At 44.1% G+C, this 12,198-nt stretch overlaps 1 protein-coding gene across 1 annotated transcript in view; it reads left to right on the forward strand.

The window, feature by feature from the left end:
• Positions 1-12,198, forward strand: part of LOC137341328 (unconventional myosin-XVB-like) — a 372,666-nt gene that overhangs the window by 314,167 nt on the left and 46,301 nt on the right. The window contains exons 54-60 of the mRNA XM_068004452.1: positions 1,881-1,944; positions 2,887-2,959; positions 3,487-3,563; positions 6,196-6,272; positions 11,365-11,495; positions 11,667-11,761; positions 12,082-12,159. Coding sequence (XP_067860553.1) covers positions 1,881-1,944; positions 2,887-2,959; positions 3,487-3,563; positions 6,196-6,272; positions 11,365-11,495; positions 11,667-11,761; positions 12,082-12,159 — 595 coding nt within the window. The remainder of the gene's footprint in view (positions 1-1,880; positions 1,945-2,886; positions 2,960-3,486; positions 3,564-6,195; positions 6,273-11,364; positions 11,496-11,666; positions 11,762-12,081; positions 12,160-12,198) is intronic.

A 12,198-nucleotide genomic window follows, 5' to 3' on the forward strand; every position in this document is an offset into this window, starting at 1 on the left:
CCTGCATCTTTTGTTTGCTTTAGTGCTTCCTTTAGTGCTGTTGTCTGTCCTGATGAGCACATAAGGAGTAACTGCAATGTACAGTATAAGGAAACGGCATTCTTTTTATTTATGCACAAGTGCACATAGTGAACCTGGTGCTTTCCCCTTGTGACTCATGAACCAATACTCTATGGTTTGCTGTTTCTTCTAAGTGATCCCTTAATGGAAGAAGTAGCTGGCTGCAAGGGCTCCTTGACATAGTTTGCCTCAGTTGGTAGCATGCTTGCCTATGAGGCATGAGTGTAAGGAATCTTACAACACCAGGTTATAGTCCAACAATTTTATTTTAAATCACAAGCTTTCGGAGATTATCTCCTTCAATAGGTGAGTGAGTGAATAAGAGGTTCTCAAATTGCATATCTTATATTAAGCTGGGACACCATCACACCAATCAAAGGTGTCATTGGTGTTCAGACAGGTTAGCCACGGAAAACAGTAGGTCCCAGTATGCTGAATGCACATTGTGTCAAATACACAGACAGAGAGAAAGAGACCCGAAAGGCAGAGAGAGAGAGAGAATATTAAAAACAGATAACTTTTTTTTCCCCTTGCTGGTGGGGTTACATGTAGCGTGACATGAACCCAAGATCCCGGTTGAGGCCGTCCTCATGGGTGTGGAACTTGGCTATCAATTTCTGCTCGACGATTTTGCGTTGTCGTGTGTCTCGAAGGCCGCCTTGGAGAACGCTTACCCGAAGATCGGTGGCTGAATGTCCTTGACTCCTGAAGTGTTCCCCGACTGGGAGGGAACCCTCCTGTCTGGCGATTGTTGCGCGGTGTCCGTTCATCTGTTGTCGCAGTGTCTGCATGGGCATCAGCAAAAAATAATCAGATGAAATAATCATTCATTTCATTTACTATTTGTGGGATCTTGCTGTGTGCAAACTGTCTGCTGTGCTTGTCTGCATAACAATAGTGCCTAAACGTAAAACATAATTTGAGTAAGTGCTTTGACACATTTCTAGAAGACGTACCGGGAATGTCCTATAAGGTACTTGTTGTGGGGACTTCATATTGTCCTGGGGCATCTCCAGAGAAAAGTGGTGGCATGGCATGGACACCAACATAAGAGACAGCTATGTCTTCCTGTGCTATTGAATACATGCCACTGTCAAGTCCTCATGTAGTTAACTGATCTCTGTGAACACAGACTGTTGGATGAGGTCTCCAAAAACCACTCTGTCTGGATTCTGTTCCTAAGTGTGTTGAAGCCGGCTTATATCCTGTCTTGGATCTTAAACCCTAACACTTCATTAGCAACAGTGGAAGCATTCATGAGACGCTTCTCTGGTGCTTATTGTGCGAGTGCGCCAGACTCCACTACAGATGTTAATAACAGGGTGCAGACACCTGCTCTGTCATAGTATCACTCAGGTTGGATATGGTGGAACAAGTCTGGACAATGGACTTCCCCCCACCTTCCCCATAATATCCAGTCCACTTTTCAGCGTGTGTTCCATGGAGACAAATGACTGGTGTACACATTAATACGAATACACTGTTTGAAAGCTGGCTGCGTGAGGTCTGAATCCCAAAGCAACATAGCAGGTCATTCCCTAAATTGGACTTCAGCTCAGCACCAGCCACCAACATTGCCCCTTCTGCACTCTGTGTCCTTCTATAATCTCACTATCTACAGTGGAACCAAGGCCAAAAGAAGAACTGAGATTGACACCTCAGACCCCTATGATGTGTCTCTGATAATCAAAGTGCTTGAATCTGCTGCTGGTTGCAACAGCTGTGGGTATCAGACTGGTTCTGTAAATGTGCTGTAACACTAAGCAGTTGTGAATGTGAGTTAGTAAGACTGTCTTTTCTGCCTCTCACTCTGATTCTAGGCTTGGCTGGAAGGGTATGAGCGCAGAAGGAAAGACACCGAATCGCCTGGTCCAGTACACAGAGGTAAGAGAATGTGGCAATCAGGAGGTGAGGAAAGTGAGGTGCCTGCATGGTGCTTGGAAAATAGGAATGAATCTCCACATATTTATGAATGGAAAAGGCAAGAGAGACACTTGAAAGATAGCAAATTTGACAGAAAGCCTTGATAAGTTAAAGGGACTTCAGATTAACAAAGGTCCTGGACTAAAAGCCATACATCCAAGGGTGCTGAAGGAAATTTGCAGAGCACTGGCTACAGACATGAAGGAAATCACTGGGCACTGCTGATCAACGAACTTGGTACTTATATTTTAAAAGGGACACTAATCCGACCCAGACAACTAAGGGTGCTTTCACCTAATGATGATTATAGGTAAGATAATGGAAGCCATTCCAAGGTGCAGGCTGTGCAGGAACCTGTGCAGCAACAAATTAAGAAACAGCAACATAGATGAAGAAGGGGAAGATCATGCCTGACAAATCTCCTTGGCTTCTTTGAGGATGTTACCAATAAAGTAGATGGTAGTGCCACCTTTGATGTTGTTTATTTGAACTTTCAGAAAGCTTTTGTCAAAGTTCCAAATTAAAGACTTCTAATTAAACTAGGGAAGATTTCCACCATTAACCAAATCATAAATGCAAATAGAAAGAGTGCAGTTATCATTTTATTACAAATAGAAAAAAAACAAAATATTTCTTCCAAAAGCCACAGGAATGCAGGCTACATCTTTGGCATGGATAAGAAGTTAGTTGAAAATAGGAAACATCTGAAGATTTCAAAAAGGACTTAGATGAGTTATGCATTTAAGCAGACAAATGGCAAATGAGAATTAACACTGATAAATATAAAGTATTCCACATTGGTCAAAAATGCATCATAAGTACACAGTGAATGAACTGAATTAACAGAGGGAGGCTGAGAGAGGAACCGTAGAGTAATAATTCTAGACATAATTCTTGTTACAGGTTCCCATCCAGGAGTCACTGATTTATTTTGTTGACAATGAACTAAATCAGCTTGCTGCAAAGAATTTCATAGGTGAGTGCGTTTCACGGGGTAACTGTGGAATATCTGAACCTGCTTTGTATCGTTTTTTGCAGGGCGGGGGGGGTTAGTGATGACAGGGTTTGCATTATTGTCAGCAGTTAGTGGCAACAGATTTGGGGATTAATGACAACAGGATTTGTGGTTAGTGATAACAGTGTTTGGTGTTAATGAAAACCAGCTTTGGAGGTTAGAGTTGACAGGTTTGGGGTTATTAACAACAGGGGTTGACAGGATTCATAACAACATGGTTTGGTGGTTTAGTGACAAGAAGGTTTTGAGGCTAATGACAATCAGTTTGGGAGTTAATGATCTCAGAATCAGCGAATGGTTAAGTTCATTATTTTGCCATTTTTATTCAGAAGACATTGGATTTCTCCTTGATGTTCACAATGTAAACAAGAGACAGTACTGTTCAAGAGTCATTCATTGTGAAGCGCTTTGGGAGGTTTCTACAATGTTATAAGCCATGTACAGATGCTGGCAGTTCTTTTCTTTCTTTAATTCCTGTTTCTCTGCAGCTCTGATGAGGTTTATGGGAGACCAGCCCCCTGAGAAGCAACAATCCGACAAAGATTATTTACAGAGTATCCTGCGGGTGAGTCAGTCTCTTTCAGAACATTAATATTTTAGGAACTTTCTGTCCCCCTGCCTCCCTCCAAGTCCCACACAGCATTCGTAGCGACAAATGTGAGTGCAAAAGACAAGACTGAAACGTTTGCAACCATCTTCAGCCAGAAGTGCCGAGTGGATGATCCATCTCGGCCTCCTCCCGATATCCCCACCATCACAGAAGCCAGTCTTCAGCCAATTAGATTCACTCCACGTGATATCAAGAAACGGCTGAGTGCACTGGATACAGCAAAGGCTATGGGCCCCAACAACATCCCGGCTGCAGCACTGAAGACTTGTGCTCCAGAACTAGCTGCGCCTCTAGCCAAACTGTTCCAGTATAGCTACAACATTGGCATCTACCTGACAATGTGGAAAATTGCCCAGGTATGTCCTGTCCACAAAAAGCAGGACAAATCCAATCCGGCCAATTACCGCATCATCAGTCTACTCTCAAACATCAGCAAAGTGATGGAAGGTGTCGTCGACAGTGCTATCAAATGGCACTTACTCACCAATAACCTGCTCACCGATGCTCAATTTGGGTTCTGCCATGACCACTCGGCTCCAGACTTCATTATAACCTAGGTCCAAACATGAACAAAGGAGCTGAATTCCAGAGGTGAGGTGAGAGTAACTGCTGTTGACATCAAGACAACATTTGACCGAGTGTGGCACCAAGGAGCCCTAGTAAAATTGAAGTCAATGGGAATCAGGGGGAAAATTCTCCAGTGGCTGGAGTCATACCTAGCACAAAGGAAGATGGTAGTGGTTGTTGGAGGCCAATCATCTCAGCCCCAGGACATTGCTGCAGGAGTTCCTCAGGGCAGTGTCCTAGGCCCAACCATCTTCAGCTGCTTCATCAATGACCTTCCCTCTATCATAAGGTCAGAAATGGGGATGTTCGCTGACGGTTGCAGTGTTCAGTTCCATTCACAACCCCTCAAATAATGAAGGAGTCCGAGCCCGCATGCAGCAAGACCTGGACAACATCCAGGCTTGGGCTGATAAGTGGCAAGCAACATTCACGCCAGACAAGTGCCAGGCAATGACCATCTCCAACAAGAGAGAGTCTAACCACCTCCCCTTGACATTCAACGGCAATACCATCGCCGAATCCCCCACCATCAACATCCTGGGGGTCACCATTGACCAGAAACTTAACTGGACCAGCCACATAAATACTGTGGTTACAAGAGCAGGTCAGAGGCTGAGTATTCTGCAGTGAGTGACTCACCTCCTGACTCCACAAAGCCTTTCCACCATCCACAAGGCACAAGTCAGGAGTGTGATGGAATAATCTCCCCTTGCCTGGATGAGTGCAGCTCCAACAACACTCAAGAAGCTCGACACCATCCAGGACAAAGCAGCCCGCTTGATTGGCACCCCATCCACCACCCTAAACATTCACTCCCTTCACCACTGGCGCACCGTGGCTGCAGTGTGTACCATCCACAGGATGCACTGCAGCAACTAGCCAAGGCTTCTTCGACAGCACCTCCCAAACCCACGACCTCTACCACCTAGAAGGACAAGGGCAGCAGGCAGATGGGAACAACACCACCTGCACGTTCCCCTCCAAGTCACACACCATCCCAACTTGGAAATATATCGCCGTTCTTTCATCGTCGCTGGTTCAAAATCCTGGAACTCCCTTCCTAACAGCACTGTGGGAGAACCGTCACCACACGGACTGCAGCGGTTCAAGAAGGCGGCTCACCACCACCTTCTCAAGGGCAATTAGGGATAGGCAATAAATGCTGGCCTTGCCAGCGACGCCCACATCCCATCAACGAATAAAAAAAATGGAAGAGATGAAGCCGGCCACCTGAGGTGCACTGAGTATAGATCATGGAGTTCATAAAGGGTATTTTAAAGAAATAAATACCAAATAAAGAAATAAATACCATACCATTTGCTTGAGTGAACAGTGACCAACTCCTGCCATGTTGATCACACTTTTATTTCAGAAATGATGACTACTCGTTGTAAAGTCAATTCATCTAACTATGAAATAAAAAGGGATCCTAATAGTTCAAGCATTTTTTTAAAGCAGGTCCCTGGCATCTAACTGATTTCTGTGGTGTATGCATTCTGTGGTGTGGTACTGAATGATGCAGACAGGTCGCAGGTTCAATTCCCAGCCTTTGCTGAGCTAGCTAATCTCAACTTGGGGCACTGTTACGAGTGTGACAATTGGTCTCTGTCCTTGAGCTAGGTGGCAGGAAAAATATGCCAGGAGACCCTGCTCCTGATCATTATTCAGTAACCCTGCTGGAAAGTACACTTCTGTAGATATCAAGTGAGGGCAGGATCAGGCCAAATACTGTGCGAACCCTCAGTCAAAGCTCACACTTGAAGAATGGCCACTTAAGCCCGTGGAAAATAAGTGTTGGGAGTATCCAGTGAGGAGAGGGTCATGATGCCCTCCAAGGTTTAAGGCTTCTTAACAGCTATGTCTTGTAGTCCTGCATGAGTCGGAGCTTCCAAGAGGGGAGAGGCAATACTGGAAAAAAAAATCTAAAGTTGGTCCAAGTCATTGAAATGTTTGCTGCTTGAAATTTTCCAGAAGTATCTCTTGCTAACAGGCAGATTGTCCATTTTATGCTTCCTCACAGCTGTGCAAGGAGAAGGAGAGGCTACAGGATGAGGTCTGCTGTCAGCTCATCAAGCAAGTTACAGATAATCCCAGGAAGTAAGTGTCCAGGACCTTCACAGGACCATAGCACAGTGAAGAAACTGTGTGTAAATACTGCAGCCTCACGTCACACCTACTCACTACCCCAGCATCTGAGATAACCTGTATAAATATTACACACTTGTTCGCACCATCTGTCACTGTTACTGGGGCTGAGCTGCATTCCAGCAGCGTGTAACTGAAGATGTGCAGTGAAGTGGCGACCCTTAATCTGAGGTGCTCTTGCACATCTCCTAGCGGTCGGTTCAGGAGTCACACTGGCAAAGGCCTGAGAGTTGGTCAGTTGCTTCCCTGCTCAGTCAGGGAATGATGCGTGCTCCGTAATATGGGAAGAGTGTTGAGGTGGGAAAAAGGATTGTACAAAATGGGAGGGAAAGAATTATTTAAAACCGCAGAGTGATTGCGTGGAATATGTAGCTGACAAGCCAGTATGACCTTGAGCCTACAGAGCAGAAGGTACCAGGTTCAATTCACAGTCTGTGCTGATCTGGCTGATCATAGACAGGGCAGCATATCAGGCCCAGCAAGGAAAAAAATCAGACAGGGTTCCCACACCTGATCACTATCCAGTGACCCCTGCTGGAAAGTGCCCATACATGGTCATTGGATAAGGTCAGCTTAGCTGTTAACCCCTACTTGGTTGAATATTCTGCCAACTATCCAGACTCATACATGAAGAATGGCCCCCGGTTGAGGTATCAGGGGGGGGGGGAGCTGCCTTGTTAGGGTACATGGAACTGTACCCTAACAAGGAGAAGAGTGGGGAAAAATTGTGGCTGTAATGAACAGTTCACGTTGGGTATAAGAACATAAGAACATAAGAAATAGGAGCAGGAGTAGGCCAATCGGCCCCTCCAGCCTGCTCCGCCATTCAATAAGATCATGGCTGATCTGATCCTAACCTCAAATCTAAATTCATGTCCAATTTCCTGCCGCTCCCCGTAACCCCTAATTCCCTTTACTTCTAGGAAACTGTCTATTTCTGTTTTAAATTTATCTAATGATGTAGCTTCCACAGCTTCCTGGGGCAGCAAATTCCACAGACCTACCACCCTCTGAGTGAAGAAGTTTCTCCTCATCTCAGTTTTGAAAGAGCAGCCCCTTATTCTAAGATTATGCCCCCTAGTTCTAGTTTCACCCATCCTTGGGAACATCCTTACCGCATCCACCCGATCAAGCCCCTCCACAATCTTATATGTTTCAATAAGATCGCCTCTCATTCTTCTGAACTCCAATGAGTAGAGTCCCAATCTACTCAACCTCTCCTCATATGTCCGCCCCCTCATCCCCGGGATTAACCGAGTGAACCTTCTTTGTACTGCTTCGAGAGCAAGTATGTCTTTTCTTAAGTATGGAGACCAAAACTGTATGCAGTATTCCAGGTGCGGTCTCACCAATACCTTATATAACTGCAGCAATACCTCCCTGTTTTTATATTCTATCCCCCTAGCAATAAAAGTCAACATTCCGTTGGCCTTCTTGATCACCTGCTGCACCTGCAAACTAACTTTTTGATTTTCTTGCACTAGGACCCCCAGATCCCTTTGTACTGCAGTACTTTCCAGTTTCTCGCCATTAAGATAATAACTTGCTCTCCGATTTTTCCTGCCATAGTGCATAACCTCACATTTTCCAATATTGTATTGCACCTGCCAAATCTCCGCCCACTCACCCAGCCTGTCTATATCCCCTTGTAGGTTTTTTATGTCCTCCTCACTCTCTACTTTCCCTCCCATCTTTGTATCATCTGCAAACTTTGATATGTTACACTCGGTCCCCTCCTCCAAATCGTTAATATAGATTGTAAAGAGTTGGGGACCCAGCACCGACCCCTGCGGAACACCACTGGCTACTGGTTGCCAGTCCGAGAATGAACCATTTATCCCAACTCTCTGCTTCCTGTTAGATAACCAATCCTCCACCCATGCCAGAATATTACCCCCAATCCAGTGATTCTTTATCTTGAGCAATAATCTTTTATGTGGCACCTTGTCGAATGCCTTCTGGAAGTCCAAATACACTACGTCCACTGGTTCCCCTTTATCCACCCTGTACGTTATATCCTCAAAGAACTCAAGCAAATTTGTCAGACATGACTTCCCCTTTGTAAAGCCATGCTGACTTTGTCCTATTAAATTATGTTTATCCAAATATTCTGCTACTGTCTCCTTAATAATAGACTCCAAAATTTTACCCACCACAGATGTTAAGCAAACTGGTCTATAATTTCCAGCCTTCTGCCTACTACCCTTTTTAAATAAGGGTGTTACATTGGCAGTTTTCCAATCTGCCGGGACCTTTGCCGAGTCCAGAGAATTTTGGAAAATTATTACCAAAGCATCCACAATCCCTACTGCCACTTCCCTCAAGACCCTGGGATGTAAGCCATCAGGTCCAGGGGATTTATCCACCTTGAGTCCCATTAATTTACTGAGTACCAATTCCTTAGTGATTTTAATCGTATTTAGCTCCTCCCCCCTAGAGCCCCCTGTTTGTTCAGTGTTGGGATATTCTTAGTGTCCTCTACCGTAAAGACTGAAACAAAATATTTGTTCAGCATTTTTGCCATCTCCATGTTTCCCACCATTAATTTCCCGGTCTCATCCTCTAAAGGACCTACGTTTGCCTTAGCCACCCTTTTTCTTTTTATATAACTGTAGAAACTCTTGCTATCTGTTTTTATATTTTTTGCTAATTTATTTTCATAATCTATCTTCCCTTTCTTAATCAATCCTTTTGTTACTTTTTGCTGTCTTTTGAAGACTTCCCAATCTTCTATCCTCCCACTAAGTTTGGCTACCTTATATGTCCTTGTTTTTAGTCGGATACTATCCTTAATTTCTTTACTTAGCCACAGATGGCTGTCATTTCTTTTACACCCTTTTTTCCTCAGTGGAATATATATTTTTTGAAAGTTGTAAAATAACTCCTTAAATGAACACCACTGCTCATGTACCGTCTTACCCTTTAATCTATTTTCCCAGTCCACTTTAATCAATTCCGCTCTCATACCATCATAGTCTCCTATATTCAAGATCAGTACGCTTGTTTGAGAACCAACCTTCTCACCCTCTAATTGGATGTGGAATGTAACCATGTTATGGTCACTCATTCCAAGGGGATCCTTAACTAGGACATTATTAATTAATCCTGGCTCATTACACAGGACCAGGTCCAAGGTTGCTTGCCCCCTTGTAGGATCAGTTACATACTGCTCAAGAAATCCATCCCTAATACACTCAATAAACTCTTCCTCAAGGCTACCCTGCCCAATTTGATTTGTCCAGTTAATATGATAGTTAAAATCCCCCATAATTATAGCTGTTCCCTTATTACATGCCCCGACTATTTCCTGATTAATACTTCTTCCAGCAGAGTTGCAACTATTAGGAGGCCTATATACTACGCCCATGAGTGTTTTTTGCCCCTTATTATTCCTTATCTCTACCCAAACTGTTTCATTATCCTGATCTTTTGTCCCAATATATTTTCTCTGTATTACAGTGATTCCTTCCCTTATTAACATAGCCACCCCACCTCCCCTTCCTTTCTGCCTGTCCTTCCTGATTGTTAAATACCCTGGCATATTTAATTCCCAGTCGTTGTCACCCTGCAGCCATGTTTCTGTAATGGCCACAAGATCATACCCATACGTCGTTATTTGTGCCGTTAACTCGTCCATTTTGTTACGAATGCTACGTGCATTCAGATAAAGAACTTTCAAATATGTTTTGTGACACTTAGTTCCTGCTTTTTCCTTTTTTAACACTTTACCTTTTACTCCATACCTTCTGTCCCTTCCTGATACGCTTTCCTCTGTCTCCCTGCTCAGGTTCCCAACCCCCTGCCACAGCTTTGATGCTGGGTTAATCGCCTTACGCCTTCTAGTTTTCATTTTATCTGTCGTGCCTAAAGTACCTAAAGTACACTTTCTTTCCGCTGCTCTATGCTTTTCCCTTTCACTTGTTCTTGAACAACTGTTTGTACTATTTGTATTGGTAAATAGTTCATTTATTTTTCACAATTCATGAATGTTATCCTTGTGTCTCTGGTGTTGTAGTATAATTAACACATCTGACTCAACTGTGCTCTCTCACTCTTATGGACTTGTGCACTCTTGTCCATTGTCTAATTTTTTTTTGAATGATGCAATGGGTTAGACCCTGTCCCTGGGGAGCTGGGTTCTCAGTCAGGTCAGACTGATGGGGTGAAAGCCTCCTCTGTCTGCTGTCTGTAAAAGTCCTAAGAGAAAATGGTCAGCCTCAACTCATCATGGGCAAGAATCCACAATACTCAAACTAAAATTACTCAAAGATTGGCACTAAATTATCAACACAGGCCAAAAGGGATTGTTTGAGATGTGGGATAGTTGGCAATTATCCAGCAGGGTGTTTTTTCTTTCCTGAAATTGAGGTACAGTGATGGAATATTGTACAGGGACTTGACTATGTATCTAATCTTGTTATAACTGTCCCGGGAGAGCATGGCGACATTTTGAGTATCAAAGTGGGAAAAATGTTCCGATCACCAGAAGTGACATTCCTCACTTTGAGTACAATTACCAAAAAATAAATGTTTAAAATGAAACAAACAGTGGTGACCAGGATCTGTAAAGATCATGGAGTAGCCCATCACTGGGACCTGCTCAGAAGGTGGGCTATAAATATATAAATATCTGGTTATGGGAGGTCTCTCGGTGACTCGGTTGGCATGTGCATTACTCACTGTGTTATGAGACCAGGCAGGCTCGAGGTTCAATCCCTGGTCTGCTAGCTTCAGTGGTCTTAGATTAGGGAGGGAGAAAAAAAAATCAGCAAGGGCTCCTGCTATTGATTCCTGCTGGATTGTGTGCACGTGTGGACTTTGGGTGAGGACGGATCAAGCTTGGTTATGATACCCTCAATGGTAAAATTGCTTGTTAACGCTCGTTGTCACCTGTAAAAAATGGACCGCTCGAGCAAGATACCAGAGGCTTGCCCGTGCCTGTGGAACTTTACACCATCAAGTGTCAGTGCCTTCCAGCCATGAGGGGAGAATATTGGAAAAATATAATATGAGTGGTTGTGACGCTATTATTGTCTTTGCACAGAGAAAGCTGTACACGGGGCTGGCGGATCCTCTACCTCTTCTTGGGCTACCACCCATGCACAAGCAACCTGAGGCCCTATGTCATGAGATACCTGCAGGACATCGGCACTAACCCCAATCACGACTTCCAAGGTACAGTGTATTGCAATAGTTTAATTAAAAAAGCAGAGAAGAGGTTGTTGAATCTTTTCCACGGTATCTCAGAGGTAAAGGGAAGGGGTAAAAGCACAATTTTGCGCAGGCAGTTTATAGAGATACACCCCGATTGTAAACACTAAACACAGATGTTCTTTCTTTTCCCAGAAATAGCAAAGATTTGTCAGGACAACATTCATCGCACGTTGCAATTCGGGGGCCGGCGACACTCCCCAACCGGCCTTGAATTGGAGGCCATTATAGTAAGTTTCATCAAAGGACACATCAGATGCAAGCGTATACAGACACGTCCCAATATCAGGGGCAGAGGGACCTGGTAGTAATCATCTATATAGGGTAGAGTTACTGAGTGCTCTTTGTTAAATATTAGGCAGGGTGAACAGGCACAGATCATTAATGTTGAGCAGAGTAAGTGGACACTCTGTGCACGCTGACCATTAATGGTGGGATGGTTCCTCAGACACTGAACAGTTGCAATTTGCCAAGAATTGCCCTCATTTGTGACTATTTGACAGCACTGTATAGTGTGTATAATTTGAATGATGATGTATTTATCTGACAGAAAGGACGCAGCTCACGGAGGATCACCGTGTACCTGCCTGGGAAGTTGGAACAAACCACCAAGATCAAGCCCTTTTCGGTATGTCTACATGGCTGGAGCAGGCTAAAAGTCACTCAA

Source organism: Heptranchias perlo, chromosome 23, assembly GCF_035084215.1.
Source record: "Heptranchias perlo isolate sHepPer1 chromosome 23, sHepPer1.hap1, whole genome shotgun sequence".
In the NCBI taxonomy this organism is placed as follows: Eukaryota; Metazoa; Chordata; class Chondrichthyes; order Hexanchiformes; family Hexanchidae; genus Heptranchias; species Heptranchias perlo.